Here is a 12,966-nt window from a genome sequence, read left to right on the forward strand (position 1 = left end):
AAATGCAGGCTGACAGGGAAGATGGAGTCCCATAGCCGTAGCCCAGCTCCCTCTCTCTCAAACTTCAGCCACCACCCCATCTCCATTTCCTGCAGGGTGAGAGAGCTGTGGTCCTCCTATTGGGAGCTCATCCCCCACCTGGGGTTGGGTCCTGACTCTCCCAGAATCTTCTTGACCAGGTTCCAAATAGCTGTTCCTTCTTTCTGTCTCTTTTACTATTTGCCTTCCTACTCGGTTTACAAACATACTCCAATATCTCTATTTAAAAAAAGAAAAAATCTGAAAATAATTTTTACTTTTCTATTACAGTGGTAATATGTGTTCACTGCAGAAAACGTTGAAAATAAAGGTGGAAAGGCCGGGCGCAGTGGTCATGCCTGTAATCCCAGCACTTTAGGAGGCTGAGGCAGGTGGATCACCTGAGGTTGGGAGTTCAAGACTAGCCTGGCCAAGATGGTGAAACCCTGTCTCTACTAAAAATACAAAAATTAGCTGGGCATGGTGGCGGGTGCTTGTAATCCCAGCCACTCAGGAGGCTGAGGCAGAGAACTGCTTGAACCTGGTAGGCAGAGGTTGCAATGAGTCGAGATCGCTCCACTGCACTCCAGCCTGGACAACAGAGTGAGACTCCATCTCAAAAAAAAAAAAAAAAAAAGGTGGGAAAAAAAGGAGAAAAATATCTCCTATAAATCCACCATAAGGAGATAACTATTATTTCTATTCTGGTGCATATTTAATTTCTGTACCTTCAATACTTTGTACACTGTCTGAACAAAGCAAATATCCAATAATATTTACTAAATGAATGACTGACTAATGACAGTCTCATGGGGGAAATGGCATTCTGGCTGAATCTCAAGGGCTGAGTAGGAATCTGACTGGTAGAGCTGAGGGGTAGAAAGCAAATGTAATGTCCTAAGCATGGCAACTCCAGATTAGGCCAAATCAACCCTTCAGTGGCAAGAGGGAAGGCTGAGAGGCCTGGAGGGCAGGTGGTAGATGGCCACACCATGGGGGTGAGTTGGTGGAGGTCTTTGAATGTCCTTTGCCAGAGACTGGACTTCTGTGGCTAGTTGTGACCTAATGTCAGAGGATGCTGAGTAATAGTGTAAGAGGACCAGATTCAGCTTCTAGAACATCATCTAACACTACCTGGGACACAAAACACATTAGGGTGCAGGGAAGATGGCAAGAACTTGAACCAGGATGGTGGCTGTAGTAACAGAAAAAAGAAGACTGATTAGGGACACTTTGCAAAGGTCACACTGTTAGCACTTGGAACTGCCTGCATTTGGCAGATGTGAAACAGGCTAGCAACTTCAAGTCTGAGTGGCTTGGTGGATGCTGATGCTGTTGATCTAGAGAACACAGAGCTTAGACTTGGGTTGGAACAGGAACATTTTTACTGCATGAAAAGAAGGGAAAGGATGTGGTAAGGCAGAGAGGAATTTTGATGTGGAAAGGGGTACTTCAGCAGATGAAGTTGGTTGGCCTCTCTGGTTTCCAAGGAGAAATGAAAGGTACTTGGGAGAATGATGGGTCTTAAAGGAAAGAGGAGTGGAAGGCAAGGTTGAGGCTGGAACCCAAGAAAAAGGCTTGGAACCTTAGTAACAAATAAAAGGATCCCCAAGTAGCACTGAAGGTTCAGCTGAGAAAGCCTGAACTGGTACACACCATAGGTTCTACAATGTCCAATTCTCAGAGTGTAATGAGTTAGGCAGGGAGGAAAAGATCTGCTCAGATACAAGGAATGGGCAGAGTCTTGAAGGATATGAGAAGATGGCAGGTGGGAAAACTTAATCTCGACTGTTGTCAGGTCCCTGGAGCTGGGGATGGGGCCTGCAGCACAGTAGAGAGCTCAGTTACACATAAAAGGCAGCTTCTCTCCTGTGAGCAGCGATGCTCCAGGACATGAGAAGAGAGGCTGGTCACAAAAAGACTCTGAAGTCCATGCATTTCTAGCACAGAAGACACGCAGAAAAGAACAAGGAAAAAATTACCATTGTATGGACTTTTATCTTTTATTTCTGAATGAGAGACTGGAAAATTTCAATGGAGAGACAAGACCTAACTAAGATTCAGAAGGATCACTCTGACAGCTGTATACAGAGGACATGACGTGAGGCAGGAGCAGAGGCTGCAAGAACAGTCAGGAGGCCACCGTATTTGTCAAGGTGAGAGAGAATAGCTTGGACCCAGGTATCAGTGCCAGTAGTTAAGGAAGGGGCAGATTCTGGAGAGATTCAGAAGGCAAAGCTGCGATGATTCACTGGCAGACTGGATGCAGATGCAGCATGAGAGAAAGACCAAAGTCAAGAATGACCCCGTGATTTTTGATCTAAGTAAATGGCTGAAGCAGGAGATGTCTGGAGTACACTCTGGGTCCTGACTAATCCTGTACAGCACACGGCAGGGATGTCACAGGAGATGCAAACTGAGGACAGCTAATAAATTGTGAGATCCTTTTTTTATTATTTGGATCTTTGGCCCTAAGATTCTAAGGTCTAAGGACATAGTTACTCATCAGAGAATAAGGCTCTCACAACCAACATGTGAGAAATATACTAAAAATACATTATTCAGTGTTTATTGACCTAAAAACCTAAGCACTAGCTTAATGAATGCATACATGTCCAAGATTTTCTTGTGAGTGTTAAAAAAAAAAAAATCTAGTGGGCATTAAGAAAACGTTGGAACAGTCTTTCTATAGCTGACTATGCCTGCTCCAGAAAGTAAGCCATTCCAATAGACTAAGGAAAAATACACAGCTTTCTCCACTTCAGCTCCAGATGAGACTGGTGGCTACCCAGCAGCTGTGGCATGATGCTATTGGCCCTGCTCTGGCTCCTTCTAAGTTCAACTTTACACCAAGAGAAGTCACCACTGCATGCAAAAGCAGCCTCAGACTTTGGCCACACAGGCTTCGGAGACCCTCCTCTTCATCACTGGGTTCTTGGGGCAGGGCTACCCCTTGCCTTCTCTGGCTCCCTGACCCTCCCATCTGGTTCCGAACTTTGTTCCCCCTGCCCTTGCTAAACTCAAGCTTTCCTTGCCAGTGTCTTGAATAAGCACCATCCCTTGGATGTGAGTCGGGAATCTGACCTCTCATTTCATGCATCTTGACTGTGGGTAAGAGATACTCATCCCCAGGACTAACCAACCAGGTCTACCTCTCATGTGGTCGCTTGGTCTGGGCAGGGTGTTTGGATAATCACAGTACAAGGAGTGTGGTTAGTGGGCTTTGCCCTACAACCCTGTCTCTAGTCCAAACTCTCCTACTTCCGATCTGGCTTGGCTTGCACCTGGATCCTGTGCCTACTTCACACCTGCTCTCTAGTCCCTAATGCCAGTAGCCTGGGCACCAGACACTACCTCCAACAGAAACCCCAGAGGTCAACTGAGTTATAGAGTTTGCCACTTTCTAGTGCTTCTTTTATGATCCTCATATTTTAGAAGCTCATTAGATTGGGCAGCTTTTTATTTCTTGGGTCTGACTTTGGCAGGCATAACTCAGACTCAAAAGTTCTTTTCTGTTGACTCAAGTTAGCTTTCTTCTACGGGCTTTTAATTTTCTATTTAGTTAAACTTTCACAAAAATAAGCATTTATAAAAATATAAAAGTTACACATTTTCAAAAAACATTAGAAAATACAAAAAAGTAGAAAAAATTACTCATAGTTTTACTACCCAAACATAACTGCTATTGGCATTCTATTTTATTTCCTACTGGTCTTTTTCCATTCATTTTTTCCCCCATGCATGCTCCCACCACCATCAAAATATGACTGCTGGCAGACTGTCCTCACAATTCCTTCTTTGTTTTCAGATAGCGTTTGCCTCTTAAATCTTAAAAAAAAACTTAAAAGTGGTCTTTTTTTTAACCCGATATTTAAGATTCATAAAAACCAAATATAATGTGTATAACTTGTTTTGATCCCAATTCAGGCAAATCTTTGGGAGAGAGCAAGGAAATATATTATGGACTGGGTTTAGAATGACACCAAGACATCAGTAGTCACTGTTAGGTGTGCTAATGGCATTGTGGTATATAAGAAAATGTCCAAAATTTTTACAGCTTCATACTGAAATATGTATGAGTGAAATGACATGTCTGTGGTTTGTTTTAAAATACTTTGACAATAAAAAAAAGTCTTGATAGTAGTTGAATCTGGGAGGTGGGGAGGATGGATTTACTGTGCCATTTACTTTCATGTATGTTTGAAATTTTTCACAATAAAAATATTGAAGTATACATAGTTCAGTCAAGTAGTTTTAAAGGCTTGTTATGAAAAATAGCTGCCCTCTGTCTCTCTCTGTCACTTCCCAAGAGTAACTACTTTTACCACTTTAAAAAGCGTATTTGGGTATTAACTTCTATATAACCTGCCTGCTACTTCTTGATTTTTTTTTTAGGCATTATTTGCAAACTTTTCACTACAGAAGATAATTTATTTTTCCTTCCATACACACTCCCTCCCCCACCATGCCCACATGACCATTCAAGTCCTTAATCCTCCTAATACATGACAATGATCAGAATTCACTTGATCAATCTACTATTACGGTTATAGAAATACTGTTACTTATCTACATAAGTTTATATTCTCACTGGAATTAATAACTGTCTTTTTATTTGCTTGATTTTTCTGTGTACTATGTACATTAATCTGCCCCAAACTTTCCACCAACCAACTATTTGGTTCTCAAGGTATAGTCCATGTATCCCTAGGGATCCCTGAGACCCTTCCAGGGGTCCAGGGGGTCAAAACTATTTTCTTAATAATACTAAGGCAGTGTTAAATGTCCTTTCCACATGCTGACATTTACACTGGTGACACAAAAGCCCTCATGGGTAAAGCTGCTGCCTCGGTGCAAATCCGGCAATGGCACCCAGTGCACCTGTGGCCACCACTCTCCAGCACCGCATACTCATGTAAAACAAGTGAAGATTCTGGACAGAGAGGTAAAAATTATTAATTTTATGATGTCTCAACCCTTGATCGTCTTTTTCACTTTTGTTGCATGTGGAAGTAGGCTGGTGGTCTTGAGGAAAAGCATTTATGTAACTGAGTCGTGAACTATTGTTCATTTTATGGAACATTGTTTTTATTGAAGAAACAACTGACACACAAACTGTAGCTATTTAGACTTGGGTATTTGGGGGAGAGTGAGAGAGCACAGTCTCCGGTGTCTCTTCTTTTTTTCTTTTTTCTCTCCACATGAGGTCTCACCATGTTTCCCAGTCAGTGAAATCTTCCTGTCTCAGCCTCTCAAAGTCCTGGGATTACAGGCATGAGCCACTGTGCCCAGCCCCCATTTTGTTTTTTGACACAGAGTCTCACCCCCATTGCCCAGGCTGGAGTGCAGTGGTGTGATCATGGCTCACTGCAGCCTCAATTTCCCAGGCTCAGGTGATCCTCCCACCTGAGCCTCCCCAGTAGCTGGGACTACAGGTGCACACCACCACACCCGGCTACCTTTTATATTTTTAGTAGAGACAGGGTTTCAATATGTGCCCAGGCTGATCTTGAATTCCTGGGCTCAAGCAATCTGCCCGCTTCAGCCTTCCAAAGTGCTGGGACTACAGGCGTGAGCCACTGTGCCTGTAACTAACTTTTGAGAAACTATTTATTACAGTTTGGTGTAGTACAAAAATGAATATCCACAATTATCTGAAAAAGTTATTAAAAAATGCTCCTTTCTTTTCCAGCTACATATCTACATATCAACCAAAACAACTGATTCCAACACACAGAACATAGAAACCCATGAGAGGATCCAGCTTAGCGTCTTCTTTTTTTTTTTCCAGACAGAGTTTCACTCTTGTTGTCCAGGCTGGAGTGCAGTGGTGAGATCTCAGCTCACTGCAACCTCCGTCTCCCGGATTCAAGCAATTCTCCTGCCTCACTCTCCAGAGTAGCTGGGATTACAGGCACCCGCCACCACGCCCAGCTAACTTTTTGTATTTTTAGTAGAGACAGGGTTTCACCATGTTGGCCAGGCTGGTCTTGAACTCCTGACCTCAAGTCACTGGCCTCCCAAAGTGCTAGGATTACAGGTGTGAGCCACTGTGCCTGGCACTTAGCATCTTCAAGACAGACCTGAAGGACAGTGTAGTAGCTGCGACAAGGATCCTGACTGGCCCTTTACAGGAAAAGTCTGCCAGCCCCGATCTAAGTGATTCCTTCACTTCTTTTCAGTATTAGATTATTTGTTTCCTGGGTCCCACATCTTCCTCTTTCTTGATTTACTCCTCCTTCATTTTGGTGAAGCACTTCCCCTGGTGGCTTTCTGAGAAAGGGTATGTGAGATGTACATTTTTGTCAAGGGCTTGTATGTCTGAAGATGTCCTTTCCTACCCTTGCCCTTTATTGATAGATTTGTTGGGTACAGAATTTTGGCATGGAGATAACAGTCCTTCAGAAATTAGCTCTGCTTCACTGTTCTCTAACTTCCAGGGTTCTGGTAGAAAAATCTGAAGTTATTCTGATTTCCAATTTATTGTATGTCTTTTCTTTGTCCACAGTGTTCTGAAATTTTATGATGATGTGTCTCCACCCCTGTGCTAGGCAGTGTGCCCTTTCAATATGGAAAATCATATCTTCCAGGAATGGGGCATTTCCTAGAATTATTTTGTTGATCATTTCTTTTCTTCTGTTTACTTTGCTCTCTATTTCTGGAATACTCATTGAAGAGATATTGTATATCTTGGACTAGTCCTCTAATTTTTTGTCTTTCCTATCTTTTTCTGGGACAACTCCTCAACTTTATCTTTCAATAGGAATCTTGAATCTTCTTTAATTATTCTAACCTGTTTTTAATTTCTCAAGAGCTCTTTTTTTCCCCTCCAAATGTTTCTTTTTTAAAGTATCAAGATTTTGTGATACAGCTACTTTCTTTTTTAAAAAATTCCCTGAAGATATAAGTGATAAGTGATAATTTCTTTTCCCTGCTAGTGTGTTTTGTTCTAGTTACTTTTTCTGTTTGTTTCCTTTTTTCCTGTTTGTTTGTACTCCAGTTGAATTACACATATACTTACGAGCCCCAGGGCTAAGCTAAACTCTGGACAGGGTTTCATCAAAGTAAAATAAAGCTATTGTTGAATCAATGCATTGGTAATAGCTTTCCTATTCCATATCAGAATCCTTCCTCTGGGCTGTCTCTTCATACATGGAAATGAAATCCTAAAAAGCTCTGATTGTGTGGGTGAAGCTTATTGTCTGTAAGCTTTACTGCAGGGAGAAACAGCTGGGCTGTTGGTTGGGAAACTCTTAAGGTTAGTATCTTTATGTTTTTATTTCTTTTTTTTTTTTTCAGCAGTCATCTTCGACTAATATCTTTATGTTTTTATTCCTCACTATTCAGATTCCTCAGAGATTTTCCCATGTCCCGACTCATGGATATAGGCCTGGCGACCAGAATTCTGGGGCTGGTGGCAAACAGCAAGTTGACACTCTTAACATTCAGTATGCCAACATTCACTCAACCTCCCCTAAATGTGTTCTCTAGACAGGGTAAAGTAAGAGGTGTCTGAACTAGAGGACATCAAACACCACCATCAAGCATGTTTGATGTCCTCTAGTTCAGATATCTCTTACTTTATCCTGTCTAGAGAACACATTTCTGATCTTCTGCTAAGTTATAGGAGGGGAAATTTTTAAAAATAAACTTTCAATACTGTTGTTACCCTCATTCTCCCCCACCCCTCCCCCACCTTCTAGAATTATCTGGTACTGTCAATTTCTGAATTGTTTAGGGTTCTGCTGCGCAAACTGGGTTGTTTCTTGGCTTTCTCTATTGCTGGCTCAGGATTCAGCTTTCTCAGGACTGCTAAGTCAGTTACCACTCATCCATCTGCTACTCAGCTTCCAAAATTTTGTTGCTGTTGTCTCCTCTCCCACTCTCTTTGTTCTTGTGGGTTTATGTCTTTTAAAAAAATCCCTTTACTGTTGTTTTAGTGAGGTTTTGGGAAGGAATGAAAGTAAATGTGGGTATTTGATCCTCTATCTTTATTTGGAACCTCTTTATAATTAAATATCTTTTTTTACTTCCATTTAAATATTACAGTATAAACACTTCCCATGTTCTTCCATGGTCTCTGTCAATAGCTTTGATAACTGCATATATTCCATTGAGAATGCACCAGAGCTTACCTAATCATGACCCTATTTCTGAATATTTAGAGTTGTTTTGGATGCAGGGAGGGGTCTAGTTTCTCTTTCATGTATCTCTCTCCTGTCGTTCCCTATAGGCACATCCCGACGACAGGCATAGATGTATTTTTCCCTATGCCTAGGAACTCCTGCTGACATCCTTCTCTGTTCTTGGTCTGTGGTTTCACCACCTTGTGCCTTGATTATGGCACTACCTTGCTCATTCATCTTCACAGCTCCAATCATCCTGCATGACAATGCAATGCTGACCTTTCTAAAATCATCTTTCTCATGACACTTCAGAGGAACCCTAACACCTACAATTCACTTGTGAGTGGCAATTGTGATTCTCCAGTTTGATTTCACCCCACCTATGTAAACTCTTTTCACTTTCCTAATGTCTTCCTCCAAATAGGTTCTGCTCTCCTAACTGCAGGCTGAGCTGCCCCTCCTGCCTTGACAAGCCTCATTCAATCCCACTTACACCCTGTCTCCTGAATAAGCCTCCCCAGCATCACTCTGCTTACTCAGTTTCTTCCTTCATGATAGCAGACATGAAGTATGTTCAAAGTGCTTAGGGTCAGTCTTGCCTTCTAAGTGGGGCTGACGGCTCTTCCGAGGCAAGGACTCTGACATTTCTTCTCTATGATGGCTGCTCCATACCTCCCTTGTCCTACCACCATGGCAGCCCAGACAGTGCCAGGCACATGGTGAGTGCTTCCCATGACTCATGGAATGGAACAGAGGTAAGTGGAGAAAGAAAACGTGTAAGTTGTTACCTTGCCCCCTGGAGTCAGTGTCCAGATCACAGAGAAGGTCAGCTTGTCAGACATGGGGTTGAGACTGCACAGCTCCTCACACAGCAGCCTGGGAAGCATGGGGACCACCTGTAAACAGAGTACAGGCCTGTGAGCACCTTTCTCCAATCCACTTAGGAGAAGCCCAGAGGGCAGAGTTTTGGTGAACAGCTTCAGCTTTTCCCGAGCAAGCTGAAGATGGAGGTGGCTCTGTTCCCAAAGACACTGCAGAAAGACCACACTACCGTACACTTTTCCATGCGCCTCTAGAGTCAAATGGAAATGTGAGCTGGGAGAGTGAGGAGAACTGGTAGAGGAAGGCAAAAGTACACTGCAAGCAATGGAAAATAGCTACACTGTATTATCCACTAAACCTGACGCTCCAGACTCAAGAAGTACTTGTGCTTTGGGACATAAACACTCCAGTTGAATTATACATATACTTAAGAGCCCAAGGGCTGAGTGTAAACTCTGGACAGGGTTTCATCAAAGTAAAGTAAGCTATTGTTATTGTTGAATCAATGTTTTAGTAATTAATACACCACAATTTACCAAATTACATATTGGAATATTGAGAGAATACTTCAATAAAACATCACTAGAATGATAAAACTGAAAAGGTCATACATCCAGGTTTCCTAGATAAACATTGTGATCAACTAGTTATCCATTTTCCCATTTTTTAAGCCTAAATGATTTCTTTTCCTTATTGATCTGTCTATTCCATAATAAACTGAGTCAACGGTATACACTCTTTAATTAAAAACTGTTTCTCAGCTTACTTTCAAATGATGACTTGCAGTTGTCCCAAAACATTCCTTGTTTTTCTACTATTCCAAAGATGAAGTGAATATCTCTACCTGTATCTCCTGAAGATACTTCAAAGTCTCTCTCCCATCTACTCTTGTCTGTTCCTTTTCCCATATTTTTCTTGATTTGTGGCAGCAACATCCACCACACTTCTCTTAACTAAAAACTTCAGCAGAACTAGCCATTTACTCAACATATTTCCTATGGCCCACTTTGGTTTGCAGCGTTGAGCATGGATAATACTGTAACCCCCATGCTAGGTAATTGAGAAGTGATAGGCAAAGGGCGGCCATGCTGTAGATGAGGTACATTTAGCAAATTATGTTTCTTTACAGGCAGAAACAGAACAAATCCCAGTGGCTTCTTATTCTGTGTGAAGTATCTTCAACTGTACTCTGCTTTAGTACAGTAAGTATCTTTGGTATGGAATAGTAATCTAGAACTCACGGCCCACACCAGTAACAAATAATTTACAATTGTTTGGTATTTCTAAAGGATGCCTCATCTTTTAACATCTATATGAAGCCTAATGACTACCTGATAACTTTGGTAACAGCTTTTCCTAACAGCTAACAGCTTTCACAGACAACTACTTTTGAAATTGTTTCTTGCCATTGCTTTTGCACCATGTTTTCAGACAATACTATATTTTCTTTGCTAGTATTTTATGATGCATTTGAATGTAATCTAAATATTTAATATTTTCTTGTATATGTCAAGTTTTGTATAAAATGATATATCTTCACCTGTTTAAAAATAGTGCACAAAATGGAGAAAGCTTCAATATGGTATTGAATTATAGATTTCACATACTCAGCCTTTGGGCTACACTAGGGACTGAACTGGCACCCTCCCCTCCCCACCCCTAGTTATATGTTGAAGCCCTAACCCTCAATGTGACTGCATATAGAGATAGGGTCTTCCAGAGGTAAGTAAGGTTAAATGAGGACACGGGGTGGGGCCCTGATCTAACAGGACTGGTGACTTTATAAGAGGAGAAAGAGACACAAGTCTCTCTCTGCATCAGTAGGCACAGAGAAAAGGCCATGTGAGGGCACAACCAAATGCAAATCAAGAAGAGACCCTCCCCAAGAACTAAATTGGCTAGCACCTTGATATGGAACTTCTGGCCTCCAAAACTGGGAGAAAATAAATCTCTGTTGTTTAAGCTATGGCATGTTGTTATAGGAGCCCGAGCTAAGACACTAACTCAAGTTTGTTGGGCGTGTGTTCTCATATTCTCCTCTGGGCTGCATTAACTGACAGTTCGTTCTATCAACTGTATTTTGGTAACTGACTGCTCAGCCACCTAGCACACTTGCTGCAATGATATCAGTCCAGGGTTTAATGCCTTTTTTTTTTTTTTTTTTTTTACAGATAGTTAGTGTGTCTTCTAAGTGTTCAAGGCAGTATCTTACTTTAAGTCACAAAGCTGAGCATTTGATTATGCATCATAATTCCTGACTTCATATTGTAGTGTTTGTCAAAAGAAAGTCATCACAACTTGGGCCAGAATTAGACCCTGAAACAGAAAGAAAACATTGATGGAAAAACTAGTGAAATCCAAACAATGTCTGTTTCCTAGTTAGGACACATGAAGCATAGTCATGTAAGATGTTAATATGGAGGAGCTGGGTATGGGACCACTCTGTACTACCTTTGCAACTTCTCTGTCAACTACAAGCATTCCAAAATAAAAGAGCTTATTAAAAAGAAAGTCACTGTTTTCATTAATTGGTGGTGTGTTACAAACTTAAATATGAAATAAATGTATGCTAATTATCTAGTGAAAACCTGATCTGTTTCTACATGTTGGAGTTTAGGGTTCGGATTTTATTTGCAAAAAGGGCTTCACCACTTAAAAAAATACAGCAAGGTCCAAAGACCTTTTTACCAACTCAGTGACATGCAGACTCAGCAGCAGCATGGTACAGGAAAGAGAGCAAAGGCTTTGACCCCTGAGAGACTTGGGGGCTAATCTTGGGCCCACCACTTCTTGTACAATTTGGGCAAGTTTGTAAAATTGTGAGTCTCAGTCTTTAAGTTAGTAAAATTTTGAGTCTTGGTCTTCTTATCGGCAGAACAATACTGAAGATGCTCAATAAAAGTCAGCTCACTGGCCAGCCCATGGTGTCCAAGGTGCTGTCACCAGGCTCAGGCATCCCCTTCAGCCTTGTGCCCTGGCCCTCTCCCGGGGCACTGGCAACATCAGTCACACAGGCCTTCCCGCTGCGACACCTTCACCTGCCTGTGTGCTGCTCCAGCTCTTGCCTGTGCTGGTCCCTCTTTCTAGAACAGCTTTCTGGACATTTTACAGCTGGCAAATTCTTGCACATCCTTTCAGTTTCTGCTCATTTCTATTGCTAAAAGGTTTATCCAGAATCCCCCAGGCAGAGTGTTTGCTGTGTTTTGTGCACCTCCCCTGTTCTTTCAAAGAGGATTTGGGGCTGTCCTACACAGTCAGCTACTTACTCCATCCTCCCTGCCCTTCTGCTGCATTTACACACTGTCCTAATAACTTCTTCAGGTGCCTCAAGTGCCACGGACAATGAATCCTCAGCGGCAATGGCCAGGCCTCACCCCTCTCTCTCCAGCACCTGATGCATGGTAGGCACTTCCAGTGTGCAGACAACTGACTGACTCTGTCCAGGAGATGGACCATCTCATTTTTCCTACGTTTACTGCATCACATAAACATTTTATAAAATACACTAGAGACTTCTATTTAAACATCTTGACAAAAAAAGTCATAAGCAACTAGTATTTTAAGTACAAGCTACACTGCTTTGGCTACTACCTCCTAAAACTTATCAGCACATGCAGTGGCTGCACAGGCCATAAAAACTGTGTGGTGTCCTGTATCTTACACAGAAGACATTTTATTATTCATACTGCAATGGTCAGATACCACACAATCTAAGTGCTCATGAAAAGGCTGAACATTAAAACTTTTTGGTTAGTATAATTATACTTAATTTTTAAGAAGCATTCCTTGAAAAAGACATTCACTAGGTCTTAAAGCAGAATTCAGATGAAATTCATAGAAAACCATCTTTATGTGCATGCAGTTTTCTAAATAGATGGTTATTCCTCTGTGTTTCAAAGGAAAAGGAATTAAGAGGTTACAATCACATCTGTGGTTTGGCACATCATAGCCTCTCACAAATGGGGCCTGGTTCCTGCCAGGGTCACTGTGAATGCGCTCT

At 41.8% G+C, this 12,966-nt stretch overlaps 1 protein-coding gene across 4 annotated transcripts in view; it reads right to left on the reverse strand.

Moving 5' to 3' along the window:
• DIS3L2 (DIS3 like 3'-5' exoribonuclease 2) overlaps positions 1 to 12,966 on the reverse strand; it is a 392,467-nt gene that overhangs the window by 81,297 nt on the left and 298,204 nt on the right. For all 4 annotated transcript variants that reach the window (XM_012434086.2, XM_012434085.3, XM_012434084.3 and 1 more), the window contains exon 12: positions 8,933 to 9,040. In XM_012434086.2, the coding sequence (XP_012289509.2) occupies positions 8,933 to 9,040 (108 nt within the window). The remainder of the gene's footprint in view (positions 1 to 8,932; positions 9,041 to 12,966) is intronic.

The sequence above is a fragment of the Aotus nancymaae genome, unplaced genomic scaffold (genome assembly GCF_030222135.1).
Source record: "Aotus nancymaae isolate 86718 unplaced genomic scaffold, 86718_ANA_hifiasm-v0.15.2.pri h1tg000008l, whole genome shotgun sequence".
Classification (NCBI taxonomy): domain Eukaryota; kingdom Metazoa; phylum Chordata; class Mammalia; order Primates; family Aotidae; genus Aotus; species Aotus nancymaae.